The following is a 19111-nucleotide window of genomic DNA, read 5'->3' as shown; positions in this document are numbered from 1 at the left end:
ATCTTTGATCTGCTAATTTCCTTCAGAGATGTTAACCATTATGTGCATTTCCTCCATTCTCACCGACACCAAAACTGTCTTCTGTTTCTTCCTGCTCCTCCTCCACCTCAACCTCCACCCACTCACCCTCTCCTTGATGCAAAAAAGTGGAGAACTTTAAATGCCCAAGCTCAACTGCTGTTCACTTTGTAGTGGTCTTGCAGTTATTTGGTGTGTAATGAGAAGAGCACTCTTTAAATAATATTATGTTAAGCATCACAACTGCACACTTTTAGTACATTCTGAAGTAGTACTTTAAAAATCTGATCTGAGATGTCTGAGATGAGTCAATCTTACATGCTGCATTGCCACTCCATATTTGTTTGTTCCTGTAGTAACATACTTTTGACTAACTTCAGTGTCATCCAGCAAGCTGTAGATCATCAAGAGCAAGATTTAGAGTTCCTCCATTATGGGTCCTTAAAAATGTAAACAAAATAAGGAATTATGGGTATGAAAACTCAGTTTTTAGTGAACTTACATTCTAAAAGGGGAGTGGAATTCAAATGGAGTGGAGACAGTCTCTTGGTTTGTGAACAGAACTTCTGTCTTAAGGGCTCTATCTAGTGGCCAAAAATGTTACATACATACATTCACTGTTGGGGGAAATTCATGTGGCATAAACAGTTCATTGCATCATTACATCATCTACAAATCTACAACAAATGATGTCCTATACATTTATATAAATAAATAAACCAAGCTTAGATGAGCCCTATGGATTAACTATTAGATATTTATGTATTTCAGTATTTTCAGTAAATATGTACATTTAAAGCAATGATGTTCTAATTCAATGTTTTAACTGATCATATGCTAAACAGAAACTCTGATACTGTAGAATATGCAGATAAACATGGACATCATATTCTTGTTCATGACCACATACAGTACATGTATGCAATACAATATTCATTAGACTACCTGCTTTATAGATTTCCCAGTAACCTAGCTTCAAATGTAGCTCTTGTTCTTTCTGTCGTTCTTTCTAATGTTTTGAATGTAATAAAGGGGGGTCTAGGATCAATTCCTATATACAAACTACTATAGTAATTATAGTAGTATAGTAATTATATAGTGACTTAAGCCACTCCATGGATTACATCATAATTCAGTCTATTACAATTGTTAAGTCATAGTTTACTGGCAAAGTTTAGCAACCGTGACAGTATTAGTCAGGCAGAGACATGACTGTCACTGTCGGTCTGTCACCTCTGTACCATTTGTGAGTGTGACACATCTGGAAATATTTTGTATGGTTTTGTTGGCCAGTTCTGTTCTACACACACAGACATAGCCTACACTCACGCACGCACACATATGGTAGAGACGGCTGTCATGGTTGCATACGTGGTACACATCCCTATAAGGTACAGAATTTGGGTATACAGAACTTAGGAATTTAGTCACATGATTCATATCCCGGAAATACACTGCTGTCGATGGGGGAAAAATGGCGTTATGAACAGCTCCAGACTGTGAGAGAAGTGGAGCGGTAACGTTAGAGTCAAGAGACAACCAGCACTAACTCGTGGTTCTCGGTTTACCAACTGAAAGAAACGACCAACCTTACATTAATCATAAATGTGTATTAATACAGTTGCACGGTCGATTACGTAAGGGCGCTCCAGATGGACAAAGACAGACTCGCAGTGAGTACATGCCAAAATAAACACGAGGAAGTAGCCTTAAAAGGGGCGTGTAATGTGTTTCATGGCTTGAAAAAAATAGCCACCAAAGGCGACAAAAGCGCAGACGAAAGCATTTTATTGGCGTGCCTGTATTTAACAGCACAGCGATACGGATCGATGGAAATGTTTTGTTATTTAGTAAGATGTATCGCTTGATATCGTACGCGTAACGCTTGTATAGCATCTTGTTACGCGTACCTAAAGGTGTCATTTTCTCATGATGCGATTTATTCTATGACCCCCGTTATCCTATTGCTTTAAGGCTGTATTTGCAAACTATGCAGTAATGTGACATTGCTATATTTAGACATGATGTGTTTATATTATCTTGTATAAAATTATATTACAGTATTTACAACTAATATAATTTAATATGAATATTATTTAATGCAGGCTGGTCCATGCTCATGGCTGGATATGCATAATTTTATTGGTGACCTTATGGCTGCAAATGCTTCAGTCACGGGTCATCCACTGAGAGAGCAACGTACTGGGGAGACACCGAGTTCTGCTTTGCCCAAAGTCTCTCATCCTCCCCAGTCTACCCCGTCCAGACAGAGCCAGGTGAAAAGTGCTGTTCGGTTTGGTCTGCAGGAAAGGGAACCCAGAGGTCATGAAAGCCATGGTGAGTAAATATTACAGTAGACTGTAAGGGTACTGTACCGCTGGGTTATAGATTCACTTTCACCTGAAAAGGATTGGGAAACATGTAGAATTTATTGATTCTGAGTAACAGCTCCAGCTGGTTTTAGCAGCACGTTGCTAAATGAGAAAATCATTTTAGATTTTAACAGAACAGAGTTACAGCAAATAAAAATACATTTAATACATATTAAAATACATTAATAAATTAAGGCTTTTTAGTGCAGATCAGACACTGTATATGCAATCTAGCCATGTCTCATAATATATATATATATATATATATATATATATATATATATATATATATATATATATATATATATATATATATATATATATATATATTCAGGAATAGGAGTCGTCAGGTCATTATCACAAATTAAACCCAGGCAGGGTGATTAGGACCTGAGTATTTTATATGAAACATAGGTTTTAAGGAGCAGTCAGTTATACAGAAACAACAGACATTATTTAGAAATATTTGATAGTTGAACCTAGCTAAATAGAATCAAGTATTCCAGAGAGCCATGTAATAAATAAAAATGCAAAAATTATTTGAATAATAATTTTCATCTATTTTTTTTTTTTTTTTTTTATAAAATGCCACTTAATAGGCCAAAGCTCATAATATGTATCTTTTTCTACCAGGAAATAGTTTAATATTAAGTTCTATCATGTTTATCCATCTTATACTCACTTCCTCATTGATTGATCTTTTGTAGTTCAGCATCGTTCCTGCACATGTCCCGGCTGCCCTCTTTCCTCATATCCTTCTAGTTCTTCTTTCCACACCTTAAAACCCAGAAGTAGCCTGGCCTCCCAGATCCAACCACCTTCAGCCCCACAGACCACCCCACCGCAGCAGATTAAAGAGCCCGGTGCTGCCCTTGTCGGCCTAGGCTTGTGTGTAGGTTTGGGACTTTCTCTGGAAGAGGAAAACACTGAGCCCAGCAGCACATCTGCTCACCCCCAACAAGAGGACAAAGGCACTAGCACCCACAGCCCAATCCCTCAGGAAAATCCTGAGTCCCCACCAGTTCAGGCCTTTCCGTGTCTATGCTGCCACCGTGGGTTTCAAACCTGTAGCCAACTTCTACGCCAACAAAAGGACTCAGGGGCACACATTGCCCACCGCCATTATCATCACTGCCCGCTCTCCACCTGCACATCACGTACGCTCCCGTCCTTCCCCTGCCTATCTTGCCAGCGCAGCTTCCCCACCTGCGCCCAGCTCCTTCGCCATCAGCAGGCCCATACGCAACAGGAAGGCTTGCAGCAGCTCCCATGCATGCACTGCAATGCCTCTTTCCCCCGGCCATCGCAACTGCTGCAGCACCAGCGAACCCAGCATGCGTCCAAAGCTGGCGGCTTCCTTTGCGGCGAGTGCGGCCGTGCATTCAACTCACACAGCAATCTGCGAATCCACCTTAACGTACATACAGGCGCCCGTCCATACAGCTGCTCCGATTGCGGCAAGAGCTTTAGCCAGTCCGGGGCGCTTAAAATTCACCGCCGAATTCACACCGGAGAGAGACCGTACACCTGCACTTATTGCGGAAGGGGTTTCCCTCACTTAGCTGGAGTGAGAGCACATCAGCGAATTCACACGGGGGATAAACCGTACCGCTGCGGTCAGTGTGGGAAGTGCTTTACTCAGTCTGGAGCTCTGAAGATCCACACTCGCATCCACACTGGCGAGAGGCCTTTCGTGTGTGGCCTCTGTGGGAAGAGCTTTTCAAACCGTTCCGGAATTCGCTTTCATCACCGCATGGTTCACGGGATCGTGACGGAGCCCAACTCCGTGGGAAGGCCTAGCCTGGCTGCCTCTGCGTCGTCCTCTGTTTCAGACTTCCAGAGAATTCAAGCTTCCGGTCTCAACCAGAACCATCTTCGGGAAGTGGAAGAGAGGAGGCCGCCCAGTAGAGAGCAGTTAAGAGGGGATCGGGACAAAGATGCCCTTCCGTATGCCTGCGAGGACTGTGGTCAGCGTTTTCCAGACGCTCCGTCTAGAAACAAACACCAGATATTGCAACACTATTCTAAGGAAGAGAGAAAAAAGGAAGAGAGCAGCTCTGACAAAACTGTAGATTAAAAAAAAAAAACAAACATTTCTGAGGCCATGTATTTTAAAAGATAAAAGCAGCTTTAATGTAATGCATTAAGGCAGATGTTGAGCCCCTTTGAAGCTTGCTGATATTATATCACACTGTTATGTCATGACTTAAGAAATATTGTTTGTGTCCAAGATGCTATACATTACAACTGAGAATGCAATCTCATTTATATTACACATTTCAGCTAAACCTGCAGTTTACACTACAGTCTCCAAGCTCATGGTGTCCTGGAAAAAAGTATTTTAATGATTTATAAAGACTGAATCACTCTCTAGCCATCAAACATTTCAGTGTGGAGATAAAGGTTGGGATCATGATTTTTTTTGTTAGTATTAAAGCACACTAGGGAGTGTACTGAATATTACCATTACCATTTGTTGTTTGCTTTGGCATCTGATAGAGCGTTTGGACCCGGAAATGGTGGCGTGTGACATCAGACCATTCTGAACATTCTTGGTTTGGTCATGTCAGATTCTTTTGCCTGTGATTTTTGCCTCTATAAAAGCAAAGTTGTGATAACCTGTATTTTGAAACTGCCCCTTAAACTTTAAATTAGTAGCTTTGCATATCAGTATTAAGGTATTTGTGCATATTTGTTACCAAACCTGCACTAGTTTTTCCACCCTTGGCCCAGAGGTTACCAGAAAGCAAAGAGAAGAAGGCTCAGTTTACAAAGCTCATGAGTCTCCATGTCACCAAAGCCGTTCTACCTGAATGATTCTCCTGGCCTGAGGACGGTTTGGTAGATAATCTGGAAAGGTTTGTATTTGTACTTTGTAATTAATGCGACTCACGCCAAAACTTGTATTGCTTCCAGCCATGCAGCCTGATAGTGGAAAAGTGATTTATTTACATTTTAACACTTTGTACATGTGTATTTGAAAGTATTTTGCAGGTTTGCAAGTAGTTTTTTTTTTTTTTTAAAGATTATTAGAACAAACCTCTGATGCAGTTATGATGATTATTAAGAAAAGTTGCTGATTGGAAGGCGACACGGTGGTTCATTGTCAGTGTCACCGCAGAATGAATGTCCTGTGTTGCTGTGAGATTCCCGCACAATCCAAAGGCGAGCAAAATGGGTTAATTGGAGAAATGTAACTGTTTGAAGTTGTGAATATGTGTCTGCTTGGCGGATTGGCCATCTGTCTGGGGTACTTCCAAAGCCCATGGCCCAAGATGTTGGTATAGGCCCATGTATCCCACAACCATATAGAGGATAAGTGGTTTGGAGAATGGATGAATGGATGTGATTGCTTTCTTAGGGTAAATGAAAGGTTTTAAGCCTGAAATTGACAGAGCACAGTTTTCTGCTGAAGTAGCAGTGCCTTTCTTAATGGGAATTTTGAGACGCACATGCAAAATGAGACAAAAACACAAATATGGTCATTAAGATTATTTGTACCACATGCGAGTGTGGTTGTAGAATGAATGCAGTTTTAAGTTAAACAACGCTAAATTATTCAGCTTGTTGTTCATCTGTCAGTTTAGCTCATGTCTACAATATATGTCTATTGTGTACACATGTATCAACAGAAATAAATGCTGATGTACATTATTTGATGTTTTCATTTTAAGAGTTTAAAATATTCAACTTTGTGATCGCAGTGATACCAGTTTGGTTTAATTATGTATTCTGTTTATTTATTTATTTATTTTTAATTTATTTTGTAACCAACATTTGTGATACATTTCAGACCAGAATCCTTGAACCATGTTTTGGGGTTATATATTCTCAATGAGAATATGAGACATGACACTTTATCTACAAAAAACAAACAAATAGCCTCCTACGAATATTTTTCAAAACTACAACTAGTTGCTTGCACTTCCTGAAGAATTCACCTTCGCTGAGTAACTTGTGACTGTCTGAAATTACTGTAAGGTCAATCAATTTAAGACTAGGGAATTTCCATAGCACCTAGCTACTATTCTGCCCTCTTCAAATTTACATGGCTATGTATTATTTAATGGCCTATAATACTAAGTACATTCTAACATGCATGTTTATTAGAAACACTTTACATGCGTGTAAACAGATCTGGTATTAGTATCTAGTTAGTTAGACTAACATGACCTTTTACTGTTTAAAATAATTCCAAATAACCTTTGCACTGGGTTGTGTGTGTGTGTGTGTGTGTGTGTGTGTGTGTATATATATATATATATATATATATATATATATATATATATCAAAACTATCAAATGTTTACTTCGACAACTCAATATGAGAGAAAATATAAAGAATCCATTGACCATAACTTTAAAGTTTTTTAAAATGAAAGAATGGTGAGGTAAAAAGTACTTCAAAATTACTTTAAGGATGTTATGGCCGATTAAGTATGCTACGATAATCAGTTTTAAATGTATGGAAGATTTCTGTCTTTTTTTCAGTAGGCTAATGTAATGCGTCACCCGTCGTAAAATAAACTTTTAAGAATAGGAATTTCAGTTTCTGAGGATGAAACCGCAACATAAATTTAAGTAATCCTGTTGGAATTATTTACAGCAGATTCACATATCAGAAGTTTGTCATACACAAACGAAACAAAATTGTAACGTTCTGATAGGTGCCAGAATAAAGCGAAAGCCTTTTCATATTGAAATGAACTCATACCTTCAGAACATATATTATGCTAGATACAAGTGACGCATGCACTTTTTTGAATGAGGCGTTAGATATGTTTTGATATCACGGCGTAAGACAGCGTTGTCTCTAAGTATTTTTGTAATATGACAGAACAAATGTAACACTAATAAATATAACACTTTGTAGCATTATATTCCTGAATCGTTGTGTATTTGATATAAATGGGCTAGAAAATAAACAATAGCGTTGTGAGTCTCGCAAGCTCCACCTCCGTTCACGCTCATAAATTGTGTTTACAAACTTTCATTTCGGCAGAAGTTTCTCTCAAACGCAGAAGTCAAGATCCTTCAAAATGAGAGGCTATATTTTCATCACAGTCCTGGCGTTCACCTTCCTCCAAAGATCCACAGGTATATACTATTTTGCTTGTCTTCGCAAAACCATTATTTTATGTTACTTCCTTTTCACTGTTTTAAATTAGAATCAATGTTATAAACCAAACGCAATATGTCAGTATATCTATAAAAACAAAATACCTAGAGCAGAGCTACAAGATGTCACAATTGTACAAAGTTTGTGTTATTTTTATGGGATTATATATTATTATTTTCTTGTATTGTTGACTGGCGTTTAAACTAAAGCTTGGATACATTTATGCAAACGAAAATGAATCTAAACGTTCAGAATTGCACATCTCAAAATTTAATTAGTCTGAACTACCAACAATTTACTTCTTCCTCTTCTTCTTTTTTTTTGTTTTGTTTTGTTTTGTTTTGCAGTTATGTAAAAACGAATGTCTTCCTGTTTGTCTCACATCCCATAGTTCTAATATAACTATATAATTCCCATAAAGATTGCATTTGCATCACAGCCCAAAACATCATTTGATTGTATTGAAATTTGCCATCTCACCTAATGCACACCTGACAGACACATTCCTGACCTATCCAGTTAGACAACATTTTTAAGGAAATAGTTTTTGTTCAAAAAGCAGACTCACGTTTGCTTGACAATAAGAATGGTTTCACTGACATTCCACGTGATACTCTAAGAATATCAAGAAAAAAATATACCTGTATTTCTGTATTTGTACAATGCTTCACCTTAGTTTTACAACACATCAGATAGCATGTAAATTGCCCTCTCATGTGCCTGTTGTTGTAAAGGGTGGTGTGCAAACAAATTATACAGACCAGGAAGTTGAGAAAGAAGAGTATTCTGGAATGTTACATACAGTTACATAAATACATAAGCTGATTTGTTACACCAGAGTGACAAAAGAAACTGCTTCTATATGAGATACTAAACAAATTCTGATGAGTATCCCATTATGAATGCAATTTTTTGTATGCATTTTTGTTTTACTTTTCTTACCATTCTTTTGTATTGTTTTACTGTCCTTCAGCTTCTTTAGAGTTAAAAGGTCCAACTGAGCCGATTCTGGAAGGACAAGATGTGACATTGGAGTGTCTGGATACAGAATCCGAGTTGAACATGAGCCGAGTTCACTTTGAGAGGCTCTCCAAGGTGAGGTCGCTAACACACAATGGCAAGGAAATATGTGGTACACATTTGCGCTTTGATGTGCACTTGCCTGTAAATGTCAAGACAATAGCAGATTTGAACTGAATGACACCTTGTTTGTCATGGGAGATGAGAAGGGTTTATTTATTGTTGCTGTCTGTGCACGTCCTCTGCAGCGATGCAGGTCTGATTACTGTATAAACAGAAAGCGAGAGATCTAAAATTACAAGCCTATCTGTCAGGGATGCCTACTCTCAAATATCCACACAACTGCTCTCATGATTTCATAAACAAACTTATAGGGAAGTAGCAAATAAAGAACAATAACATTATTTTGAATTTATTTGCTTGGAGATCAAGATTGCAACTGGTATTTAAACAGCAGGAGGCAGTGTGCGTTTTAGTGCGCTTCTGAGAGCTGTTATTCTGGGTTTAATTAGTACCTGGCAGTGAGGGGCCTTTGGAGGATTCAAAGCATCTGCTGCTTCTGTCAGTGCAGAGTCTGTTTGTCACCTTTTCCAGCTAAATGCATTCGAGCAAAACAGGTTTTCCATACCAGCAATCACAAAGACAGATGCTTTGTTTTGCAATCTCTCATTAACCTGTGTTAGTGCGACCCATGTGCCAGTGCCCCGAATAGTCTACTTCCTCCAAGTGTAACATACTTTATCAAATTTGGCAAGTGTTCCTTCCATCAGCAAGACATTTTAACCCGTAAAGCCTAAGCCATTATTTTTGCTAACCAGATTTCTAAAGCCTTTGGATTATCAAGCTGATCAGGTTGACACATTCTACTACATTCTACACATTCTACTACATTCCTTCTGCCATATCAATGATACTTTACTTTTCAAACAAGTAAAAGCATTTTGGTATCATTTGGTCATGGTGCAACTATTATTTTTTTTGCGGTGAAATATAAGAAAATATTACCACTTACTGGACTTTTAACTGCTTTGCTTTATATATTCATCCATACATATATTTTTTTGAAAATCTATTATATTGTCATAAATGGCTTTTGAGGAATGTTTATGTGTGTATCTCTAAATTGGCATTGCATTAAATGTTTTGCAATAACCACAATAAAAATACAGAGTATTGGTCATAAAACTAAGAACTTTAATATCAGGTTACACTTTATTTTACAGTACTGTGTAATTACATGTACTTATAGTGTACTTACAGTGTATTTATCTAAGAAAGTTCTGGTAATACAAGGTAACTACATGGGATAGGGTTAGGTTTAGGTTCAGGGTTAGTACCTAGTTATTACATAGTTATTGTAATTACTATAATAAGTACATAGTATGTACACGAGGAACAGGACTGTAACATAAAGTGCTACCTAATATCATCTTAATAAAGTATATGGGAAATACAAAGTAACAACTGATATTTATTTGCATTTTATCTAGTAGTGTGTTACACTTTTATCAGTATTTCATCTAACTTTTGGCCAAATCCAATTTGATACTCAAAAAAATAAAATTTCAAACTATTATTTTACATGTAAGGCTTTATAGGGTTAAGGAAGATTTGTTCAAGGAAGGATGAACAAGCATTCAAAATAAACAAGTTCCCCCAAAATGAAATGAATGTTATTAAAAAATCTGTCATAAAAATAGTTTTGAAGAATTACGTTTTTTTTTTATGTTGCCCCAAACAGGACTAAAAAGCCATCACTAATGTAGTCAAAGTAAATTTGCTGTTAATATATTAAGTTAATCATATTCAAGCTACAGGAGTGAAATATATCTATTTTTTGCTGCAGTACCGGGGGGTGTGGTACCGTCTCGAGTCAGATCAGGCGTATTTCTACCGTCGGTGTTTTCTGTATGACGTGGATGTGAGAAGGGAGGATGGCAGACTGCTCCTCTTCATCCCCGGCATCCAGTCCTGGTCCGAGGGTCCATACCGCTGCGTCAGTGAGGACAGTTCTGCAGCAGACAACTCCTCCCAGCTCTTCACCATCCCCTTACACTGTGAGTAAGAGACATCAAGGGCAGCATGAAAAGTGCTAAAGATCTGTGAAGCAAATCCCCACTGATACCAACTGCTACATGCATAAATTGATCGGTCTAGATTGTCCAGAAACTTCAATCCTTCCATCGTTGTATGGGAGGCAAGTTGCATCTGACATTTTGTTGCAAGGAAGTTTTATATTTGGGATTTAAAGATTTGAGGACAAATAAAGCTCTTTATCTCCCAAGATGACAAAATCAATATTGGTATTGATTGGGGGCTTTACACTGGGCAGAGATGATTTGACAGTGGTGAAAAACAGATGGATCGATACAGAAATGTTCAGTATGAATTATCAGATTGAAACAAGATGATCCGTGCTCACATTGTATTATTACAGTGAACCTGGACTTAATATACTATAATCTTTTATGATAATCCATCAGAGTCACCAGCAAGTTACAATACTTTTTTGAGGTCAGTAAGATTTTTTTTTGTGATTTTGAAAGAAGTCACTTATGCTCAGCAATGCTGCATTTAGTTATTGATCTATTTATTTATTAGCAAAATTTAAGCAAAAAGAGTAATAGTGTGATTAGATTTTCCCTATTTTAATAGATTTTTTAAAATATTTATTTAGCCATTGCACCAGCCTCTAGTGTCACACAATCCTTCAGAAATCATTCTAGTTTACTGATTTGGAAAGATTTTTTTTTTTATAAAAAAAAAAAGGTTATTCTGCTTAAATGGATATATCATTGTAATATAAATAGAAAGTTTATAAGAACATTTATTTAATCTAAATCTATTTAAAAAGCCTTTACTGCCACTTTGGATGAATGTAATGTATGATGTCTGAATAAAATTATTGATTTCTTTCAATAAATCTTACTGATGATGTTTATACATGTATATTTTATGAATATCTAAACAATTATGTGTACATAGCATATCTTATATAATATTAAATATATACTGAACATTTGTTATTTTCTGAGCTATGAAAATTCAGAATTTCCATGCCCTACTTCCTTGTTTTTATGCTATGCAAATGTACCCTGGAGCAGAGCTGTTTTGACTAATCCGTTTCATCCTCAAATGTTCTCTCTTTTTCCTCTCCCAGATATGCGGGAGGTGGCTGTGCACAGGGCTGGTTTGGGATACTTAACACGTTATTTCAACTCGGTGCAGGACCTCAAAGTACGCTTAGGAGATGATGTGGAGCTGGAATGTTCTACTTCAGCTTCCGAGGCACCTGAGTACTTCTGGGCTAAAGAGGTGACAGATTTAATATCTAATGCTCTGCTTCTCTTCTTCCTTACAGTTTTTTTTTAAACATGATGCATTACTCTGTCTACTGCAAAACTGCTGTTTTGGGGTTGCAGTTGCCTGTTTTCATATAAGTTTCTCATACATTTGAGAGAATGACCTGGAAGGCCAGCTTGCTGTTGAAGTGAAAATAAGCTTATTCACACATGTCTAGGGAAAAGGCTGTGAAAGTTGTCAGATTGAAAGTTTAGTCAGAACAGGTAATGCATTCTACAAATCAATTCTGAATTTATTTTTATTTTTTTATTTGAGCCGTGTGCAACCATGGTCCAAAAATGCAGCCAAATGTGAGCACAAGTTGGCTTTAGTGAGGAAATAAAACTCATCAGGGGCCAGTTACTTCTTAGTGGCTAGTTATTTAACAAAATGGTTAAAGTAGAAGTTAAAGTTTAAGCAGTATGTGAGAATGATAATCATACAATCACTGATATAACTCGCACATGTGATTCAAATCAAAGGAATAAGCCACGTGAGTCTTAACAGATGTTTGTTAAAGAAAACATCTGTCAGGACTCAAGCAGCTTCCACCTTAGTGGTAATTTTTTTTTAATCTCGGAAGTTTAGTAATGTATTTCACCATGTGGCAACACATGTGAAATATTTATCATACTGAGCAACCAAAAATGTATATATTTTAAGGAACCAAATCTTGACGTGCTGTTTCAAGGGGACTGAAGTATATTTCTGTATTTTGCAATATCGTTTTAGCCCCTGCTATAGGGACAGTACCAAATGTATTCTGTTAAGGCTAGTTAAACTCCATTCACTCACTACGGGCTGGTGAGACAATTGTTCATTGTGAACCTGTGAGTAATGGTGGATCATATATGTAACATGCTGTAAAAAGCATGTGCATACTCTGTTTCTCAGACCGAAAAAATTCCCTCCAAATGTCATGGTGTGGGTGACTAATGACCGTAGAATCTCATGAGATGGAAGTGCAGAATTACTCATTCCTGTTATTAGGATGTCTATTAGTCTGTCCTCCACCACCACACGTCACAATTGTGCAGTGTCATTCTCTGACAGTTCAAGTACATATTTTCACTTACTCTGTTTGGTTTCGAATATGCACTTTTGGATTTTTATGAACAATTTCTTATGAAGACTTAACCAGAAAAGTCAGCTTCCCTTAAATGTCAGAGCATGGTCTGTTTACTGTGGTGTGCCTGCACTCCAGCAGAGGAAACAGGAAGACATTAGAGCCAACAGATTAGCTTAAACAATGGTACTTTGGCTTGACTGGGAATCCCCTTAATTCACTTTCATTTAAATTGAAATGGACTTTGTTGGCAGGCTGCAGAAGTTCTTTTAGTGCCAAAAGCATTTGAATGGATATGATGTGCTCTGAATGGATTTTGAACAGGCATTTGTTTCCTTGAATTGTACAGTGTTATGTTTTATTTTTGCTTCATTACTCTCTTATGCTCACTTTCATTATTTTTATATATTGTAACTGGTGCAAGGATTCCTAGGAAACTTTTGGCAGATTTTGTTTTACTTTTGTTTGACTTGTTTTTACTTTAAAGGGGGGCTACAATGGTGTTTCGTGTATTCAGAGTTGTTCACAGTGTTAAAGAGATGGATTCTCATGCTAAACATGTAATAATTTGGACGAAAGACCAAGTTTTGGCTGTTTTTTTCCTATCGTGGATCTAATGATGTAGACGATGGTGGAACCTTATTTGATCATTTCTCTCAGAAAAGCACGTCCGTGCACACACATTGACCAGAGGAGAGCGAGACGCGCACATCAATGCACTTCATCGGGAAATCGTTGGCGGCGCTTCATAGGATTTGTTAGAGAATATCTCTAAATAAGTGTGTTTTTGGATGTGAGGGAAAGTTTACCGTGTTCAGCATCCCCAAGAACCCAGTGTTAAACGAAAAGGGGATGCAGGTTGTTTTTCCGGGGCAGCAACGGAGTGTAGCAAGTGCATTTGTGTGTTCTGGTCATTTCAGTGACGACATGCCTCCAGGAGCTCGGCTTTTTCCGGAGAGAATCGGAAAGCTTTATTTTTTCTTTTAGAAATATGATAAAAGTAAAGACTTTTTGGAGATATGAATGATGCAATACTACTCTACAGGCACTCAAGATTAACATGAGATTAGGTGAAACTGTGTATGTTATGTAACCTTGAACTATTGCGTTATTATTTAAAAAGTATACAGAAGTGGGAATTCACCGTCTTGCATGCTTCCCTTCTTAAGAATTAAAAATTCTGGCTTTTCTATCTTACATCAGCTCTCTCATGGAGTCCCTGCTTTGCTTTTCACTTTTCAATAACTTCTTCCCTGTCTTTTTTTTTCTATCAAGGGAGAGGACTGGCTTTTGGCCTCCAATAAGCTGAAGTTGGAGAAGGTGAGGGAACAGGATGGGGGAAGATTCACCTGTTCAGCTCAGTCTCCTACTGTGCGTTCCCTCGTGAAGAAACGAACAATCAGCATCACTGTTCTAAAAGGTCAGAACAGCAAAAAGGGTCTACAGTGTGCCTTATGCTTATAGTAAACAACTCGGGTTGATTTGTTTATATACAGAATGTGTATATGATTTAAACCTTTCATTTGATATGAATAGCACTGTTTATCCAATATTCAGTTTAAATGATCTGAATACAACAGGAAGATATTTGGAGCCAATGGAGTATCTCTAACAGTGGTGCTTCGGCCAAATGTAAGCCTGTGGAAGACAAGATTGACCTTGTGACCCCACTGACTCCATTTAACTTCCATAATATGACATATTCCATAATGAGACAGGACAATAATATCTGACTGCCATTCTGTAAGAACTGAGCATTATAGCTTTAATAGTTAACATTAATTTATGTTAAATAGCTTTAACATAAAGTTAATTTTATCTGTAGAGTAATTTTCACAATCCATGTTGTTTTAAAGCAGCTTTACAGATAATTATGCCTAACTTTGCCCTAATTTCTTTTGATAACTCAATAGCTTTCTGCATTTTGACAGTAAAGATATTTAGTAATTTGTTCTGAAAAAAAAAAAAAAGTATACCAGCCACTGTTAAGTACATTCAAAGTGTAAACATTTAAGCCATGGAATCAAATTGATATCAGCCGAAAATTAGAGTAATTTCAGAGAAAGAGCAAGTTATTACACTTTGATTTGATTCGAAGACTATAAATTATTTTATTTGCACTAACGTGAACTGATAAATCACAATAAGAACTTGATATACATAAGGTTGAATTTGATTTAGTGCTGATACTTACCTCAGCAGCACAAGATTGAGAAAATACTACCAAAGAGTTGATCGAGTTAAGGTGTTTTTATGGTGTATAATATGTAATTGTCTCTGTCTTATAGAGGATGCAGCATGGTATAAGACAACCACCGGTCACATTTTTTTCACGGTAGCTGGAGCAGGATTGATTCTTCTGGTGGTTGTGATAGCAATGACCACTTACCTCTGCCGCCGAGCCAGACAGAGGAAGAACAAGGGACCCATGTAAGTACTTTGAACCACCCTAGTCATGTTGTCTAGGAATGATTTACGTGGGTGTTTGACCTCCACCCCTCCTCCATCATGTGGTGTAGAGTCTGTGTATTATTGTGAGCATCAGATGATCACTTCTCTCCCCCTGCATCTTCTCACTCCCTCAAAAGCTGTCCGGACAGGCTAGTCTATGTGCAAATAAATCTCACTAACCACATTCTCCCTCAGGTCCAAATCTGTTCTTATTCTCCCCGATAAAACGCTCACTCTGTCGTATTTCCTTCTCTCGTCCTTTCAGTGATGACCGCTCCCAGAAGAAACCCATCTACAGAGTCAGCGTGGAGTCCCTGCCCACCACCGCCTCTGACAAGCAGCCGCTGGTGTAAAGAGCCAGAGTGATGAAGGACTGGAAAGGAGAGGAGAGAAAAGAAGAAGAGAAAAAAAGATTAGGGAGTATTGGGTATTCACAGCAGAGGAGAGTTAATGAGAGTTTTGCTCATGGATTTTGTTATGCTCTTGGGTCTTCGTTCAGATATATAATTAGGAGACTGTCTATGCGGGGAATCGAAAAAGTATACAAAGTGGGGACAAGTGATGGTTTACTGTGTGTCCTTTCCAGTGTTGATGGCAGCAGTGCTCTTCAACAAAAGGTGTGCAATTTTCTCTGTATTGATTCAACAACCCTGCAAAATTGAGTAAAGGCGAAAATATGTTTTTGTGAGGTGACATTGAATGCTTCTTTCTTCCCACCAGCCTTTGGTTGGCTTATTTCTTCAAACTGATTAACATTTCTTTTTAGGAAGACTACCATCTGCAAGCTGTACGATCATTTAGTCAGATGTAGACATTTTTTGGGGTATTGCTTTACATAAGTATATAATCTTTTACTTCATTTGAAAGAACAGTAGATAAGATCCAAACTAAAACCGAACCAATTACTCTAGAAGCACTTTGAAACTGTAGCACTTTTTTTTACTTAAGTTTGATTTTTCCGTATCTTTGAATTTAAAGCTATTAAAATAATTTTACAACACAATCTGCCTCCAGTGTTGTTACTGATCTAATTAAGATAGACATCCATGTATGCCCAACTTTGAAGAAATCTCAAGAGAGTTCATCTCTATGTAAATGGCATTTCTGCTGTTTATAAAAAACTCTTTCCATTTCAGACTTTCAGACAGGTATTAAAAAAATACAAGTAATTTTCCCAGTTCTGAAACATAACACATCCCCTAACTGACCATTACAAAATACAATTAAACAATATCACATGAGCACGACTATCATGTGATTTGCATATTGTTCTTTTACAACAAACAAGAAGTTAGTATCTGAGTAACTTATTGCCAGCTACTTTGACTATTTTCCAATGAACCAATTCTAAAGCAAAATCAATTCCATAATGAACCACTGATGAGTGAATCGGTCTAATGAATGATTCAATGATTCACTTATACTCATGTATGATGCACTATTTGAAGGTGTCAGAAACTTTGGTAGACATCATCAAGTACACTTATTCATGTGCAGTGTAGGAAGCAGTGACTGATGCTATGTCTAGTCTCAGTAAATGATTCAGTGATTGTAATGTCACTTGACCAATCAAATTCAAGGACAGGGATCATCAATACAACCACAGCATTGTGCATACGGTTTGAAATAATACTACGTTTTTATTCTAGACCTGTATTTCACCTTGGTCTCTAAATGGGTGGTAACTATGCTTCTGTCCAATCTAATAATGTAGGTAAGAACTAGAAATGTGTCAGGAAACTCTTTGAATACAAAAGAAAAGGAGAACAAATCCATACCTAAAAAGGCCTTGAGGCAGTCCAGAGGCATTTTTTTCAGAATGTGACACATCTTATCTTTACATGCTGCCACAAGCTTAACTTAGTTTGACATGCCTGCACTATACTCAGTTACCACATAACCACAACTGTTTCTTAATTTTACCCTCCAACGCTTTAACCTTAGCAGTTAATCACTGTAAACATTATCATAGCTACTCATTTCATTTCTTCTGTCTGCTATATTAGTGTTTCATTTTGTGTGGTTTTATTACTAGTGCGCGGCTGACCAGAGGCCACCATTAATAACTGTTTTTTGCGTGCCTTAACAATGACAGTTCATTAATGAAGGTACATGCCATGGAATACAACATTATTACACAAATTATTCACTATCTCTCTTCCTCTCCAGCGCTTTTTCATAAAGTCCTTGAACAAGAGGATATATTAGCATGGCGAGTTCTTAGGAGTATAAACATCTGAAATGGCTACGGACCTAAAAGAAAAAATCTAATTTTTTAATTTCGCTTTCTCTTGGGGCTCTTCAAAGTAAATGGCCTGCAGCAGGAAAGGCTCCAATGGGTCACGCATTTCACATTTACATCATCTAGATAATGGACTTTCATAAAAGAGAGGTCTGAATAATAAAAGCTCTAAAATGTCCACTGACCTCTTCAGAGCTGTACAAACCCTACACACCTATAATTCAGAGAATACCCATTCCCCCCACTATTGTTAACTAGGAAAAGGATCCCAAACATCAAAAACTGCTCATTTGCTGCATAAATATTTTATTTCAAGACGCCATGAGTTGCAATTTAGAAATTCTGATGTGTTAAAAGTATTTCTCACCTACTGAGGTGTTTGTCAACAGTCATGATTATTTTCTCATTGAAATGGCTTGCAGCTTCCTTTGTATACATGTTTCCGTTTTTAAATTATTTATGCTGTGACCAAAGAAGTCCAAAAGGTTTGATGTATGCTGGCCAATTATAAACTACTCTGGCAACCAGGCAGCTCTACACGTGGAGAGAATGAAAGCAAACAAATGTTTTGGATCCTTCACTGGGACTTTCTGGCTGTTGATTTCTAGCTTGTCTGTGCCCATAATCTTCTAGAAGTGTGTCTTATGATTGACTATAATTGGACTATGGAACAAAATCTATAATAGGCAAGAGCAAAAACAAAGCATAATTTAAAGCAGCCAGTAGGCCTGTTGTTCTTTCTTTTTTTTCTTTTTTTTTGCTATGCATAATTTAACAACTGAGATTTCTTCTACCAGAAACGTGTGGTCATGTTAAAATTAATGTAATCTGTACCTGACTCTCAAAGCTTGTATTTCAGATAATATGATTAGTCTAGCCGTGGGTTAGCATGTTGATTTCAAACATCTAGAACCTCTTAAATGATTTTTGTGGATTACGTCTTAAAATTTAAATTCTATTTTATTTTTTCATTCTAAGAGCCAAGTTTGACCAATGAATGTAAAATCAACCCTCAACGCTGAAATATGTTAAGACACTTTTTTTTTTTATATATAAGTTAGGACATGTTTTAGAACATGACAATGATAATTGTTTTTTAGCACATAATATTCAGTGTGACAACTTACCCTGCTGTTTTAGTTACCAAAATGTTATAGGCCTACTTGTATTTATTATTATTTTTATTTTTATTGTTTTTGCCATGAAAATAGACTTTGACGCTGACATGGCATTAAATAAATATAGCTATAGCCTATACTATAGGCTACTTGAGTTCTCAAAAAGGTTGACGTGTTCTGTGGACTATGGAGTGTGTTCAAACGTTTCATGTATTCAAGATTTTACAGTAATATTAAGAAATTAAAAATGTTTACTGAAACAGTGAAAACTAGCCTCCATCTCCTCTATTTGACTAACACACACATGTACAAAGCTCTATTGAAAACCTCATTGTTATTCTCCAAATCATCACATGATGTCGCT

General features: G+C 37.1%; 2 protein-coding genes across 2 annotated transcripts; both read left to right on the top strand.

Moving 5' to 3' along the window:
• The first annotated feature begins 1460 nt into the window (after positions 1 to 1460).
• Positions 1461 to 6044, top strand: si:ch211-79k12.2 (uncharacterized protein LOC568844 homolog). The gene is made up of 3 exons (XM_052579135.1): positions 1461 to 1691; positions 2124 to 2355; positions 3098 to 6044. The coding sequence occupies exons 1-3, from the start codon at positions 1671 to 1673 to the stop codon at positions 4465 to 4467; spliced, it is 1623 nt and encodes a 540-aa protein (XP_052435095.1). The 5' UTR covers positions 1461 to 1670; the 3' UTR covers positions 4468 to 6044.
• Positions 6045 to 7320: 1276 nt separating this feature from the next.
• si:ch211-79k12.1 (uncharacterized protein LOC568891 homolog) lies at positions 7321 to 16390 on the top strand. Its single transcript, XM_052578577.1, has 7 exons — positions 7321 to 7486; positions 8482 to 8603; positions 10375 to 10585; positions 11689 to 11843; positions 14212 to 14356; positions 15225 to 15366; positions 15653 to 16390. Exons 1-7 carry the CDS (start codon positions 7429 to 7431, stop codon positions 15738 to 15740), a joined length of 921 nt encoding a protein of 306 aa, XP_052434537.1. The 5' UTR covers positions 7321 to 7428; the 3' UTR covers positions 15741 to 16390.
• The last annotated feature ends 2721 nt before the right edge of the window (positions 16391 to 19111 follow it).

This window comes from Carassius gibelio, chromosome B16, assembly GCF_023724105.1.
Source record: "Carassius gibelio isolate Cgi1373 ecotype wild population from Czech Republic chromosome B16, carGib1.2-hapl.c, whole genome shotgun sequence".
In the NCBI taxonomy this organism is placed as follows: domain Eukaryota; kingdom Metazoa; phylum Chordata; class Actinopteri; order Cypriniformes; family Cyprinidae; genus Carassius; species Carassius gibelio.
This window is presented reverse-complemented; position numbering and strand designations above follow the sequence as displayed.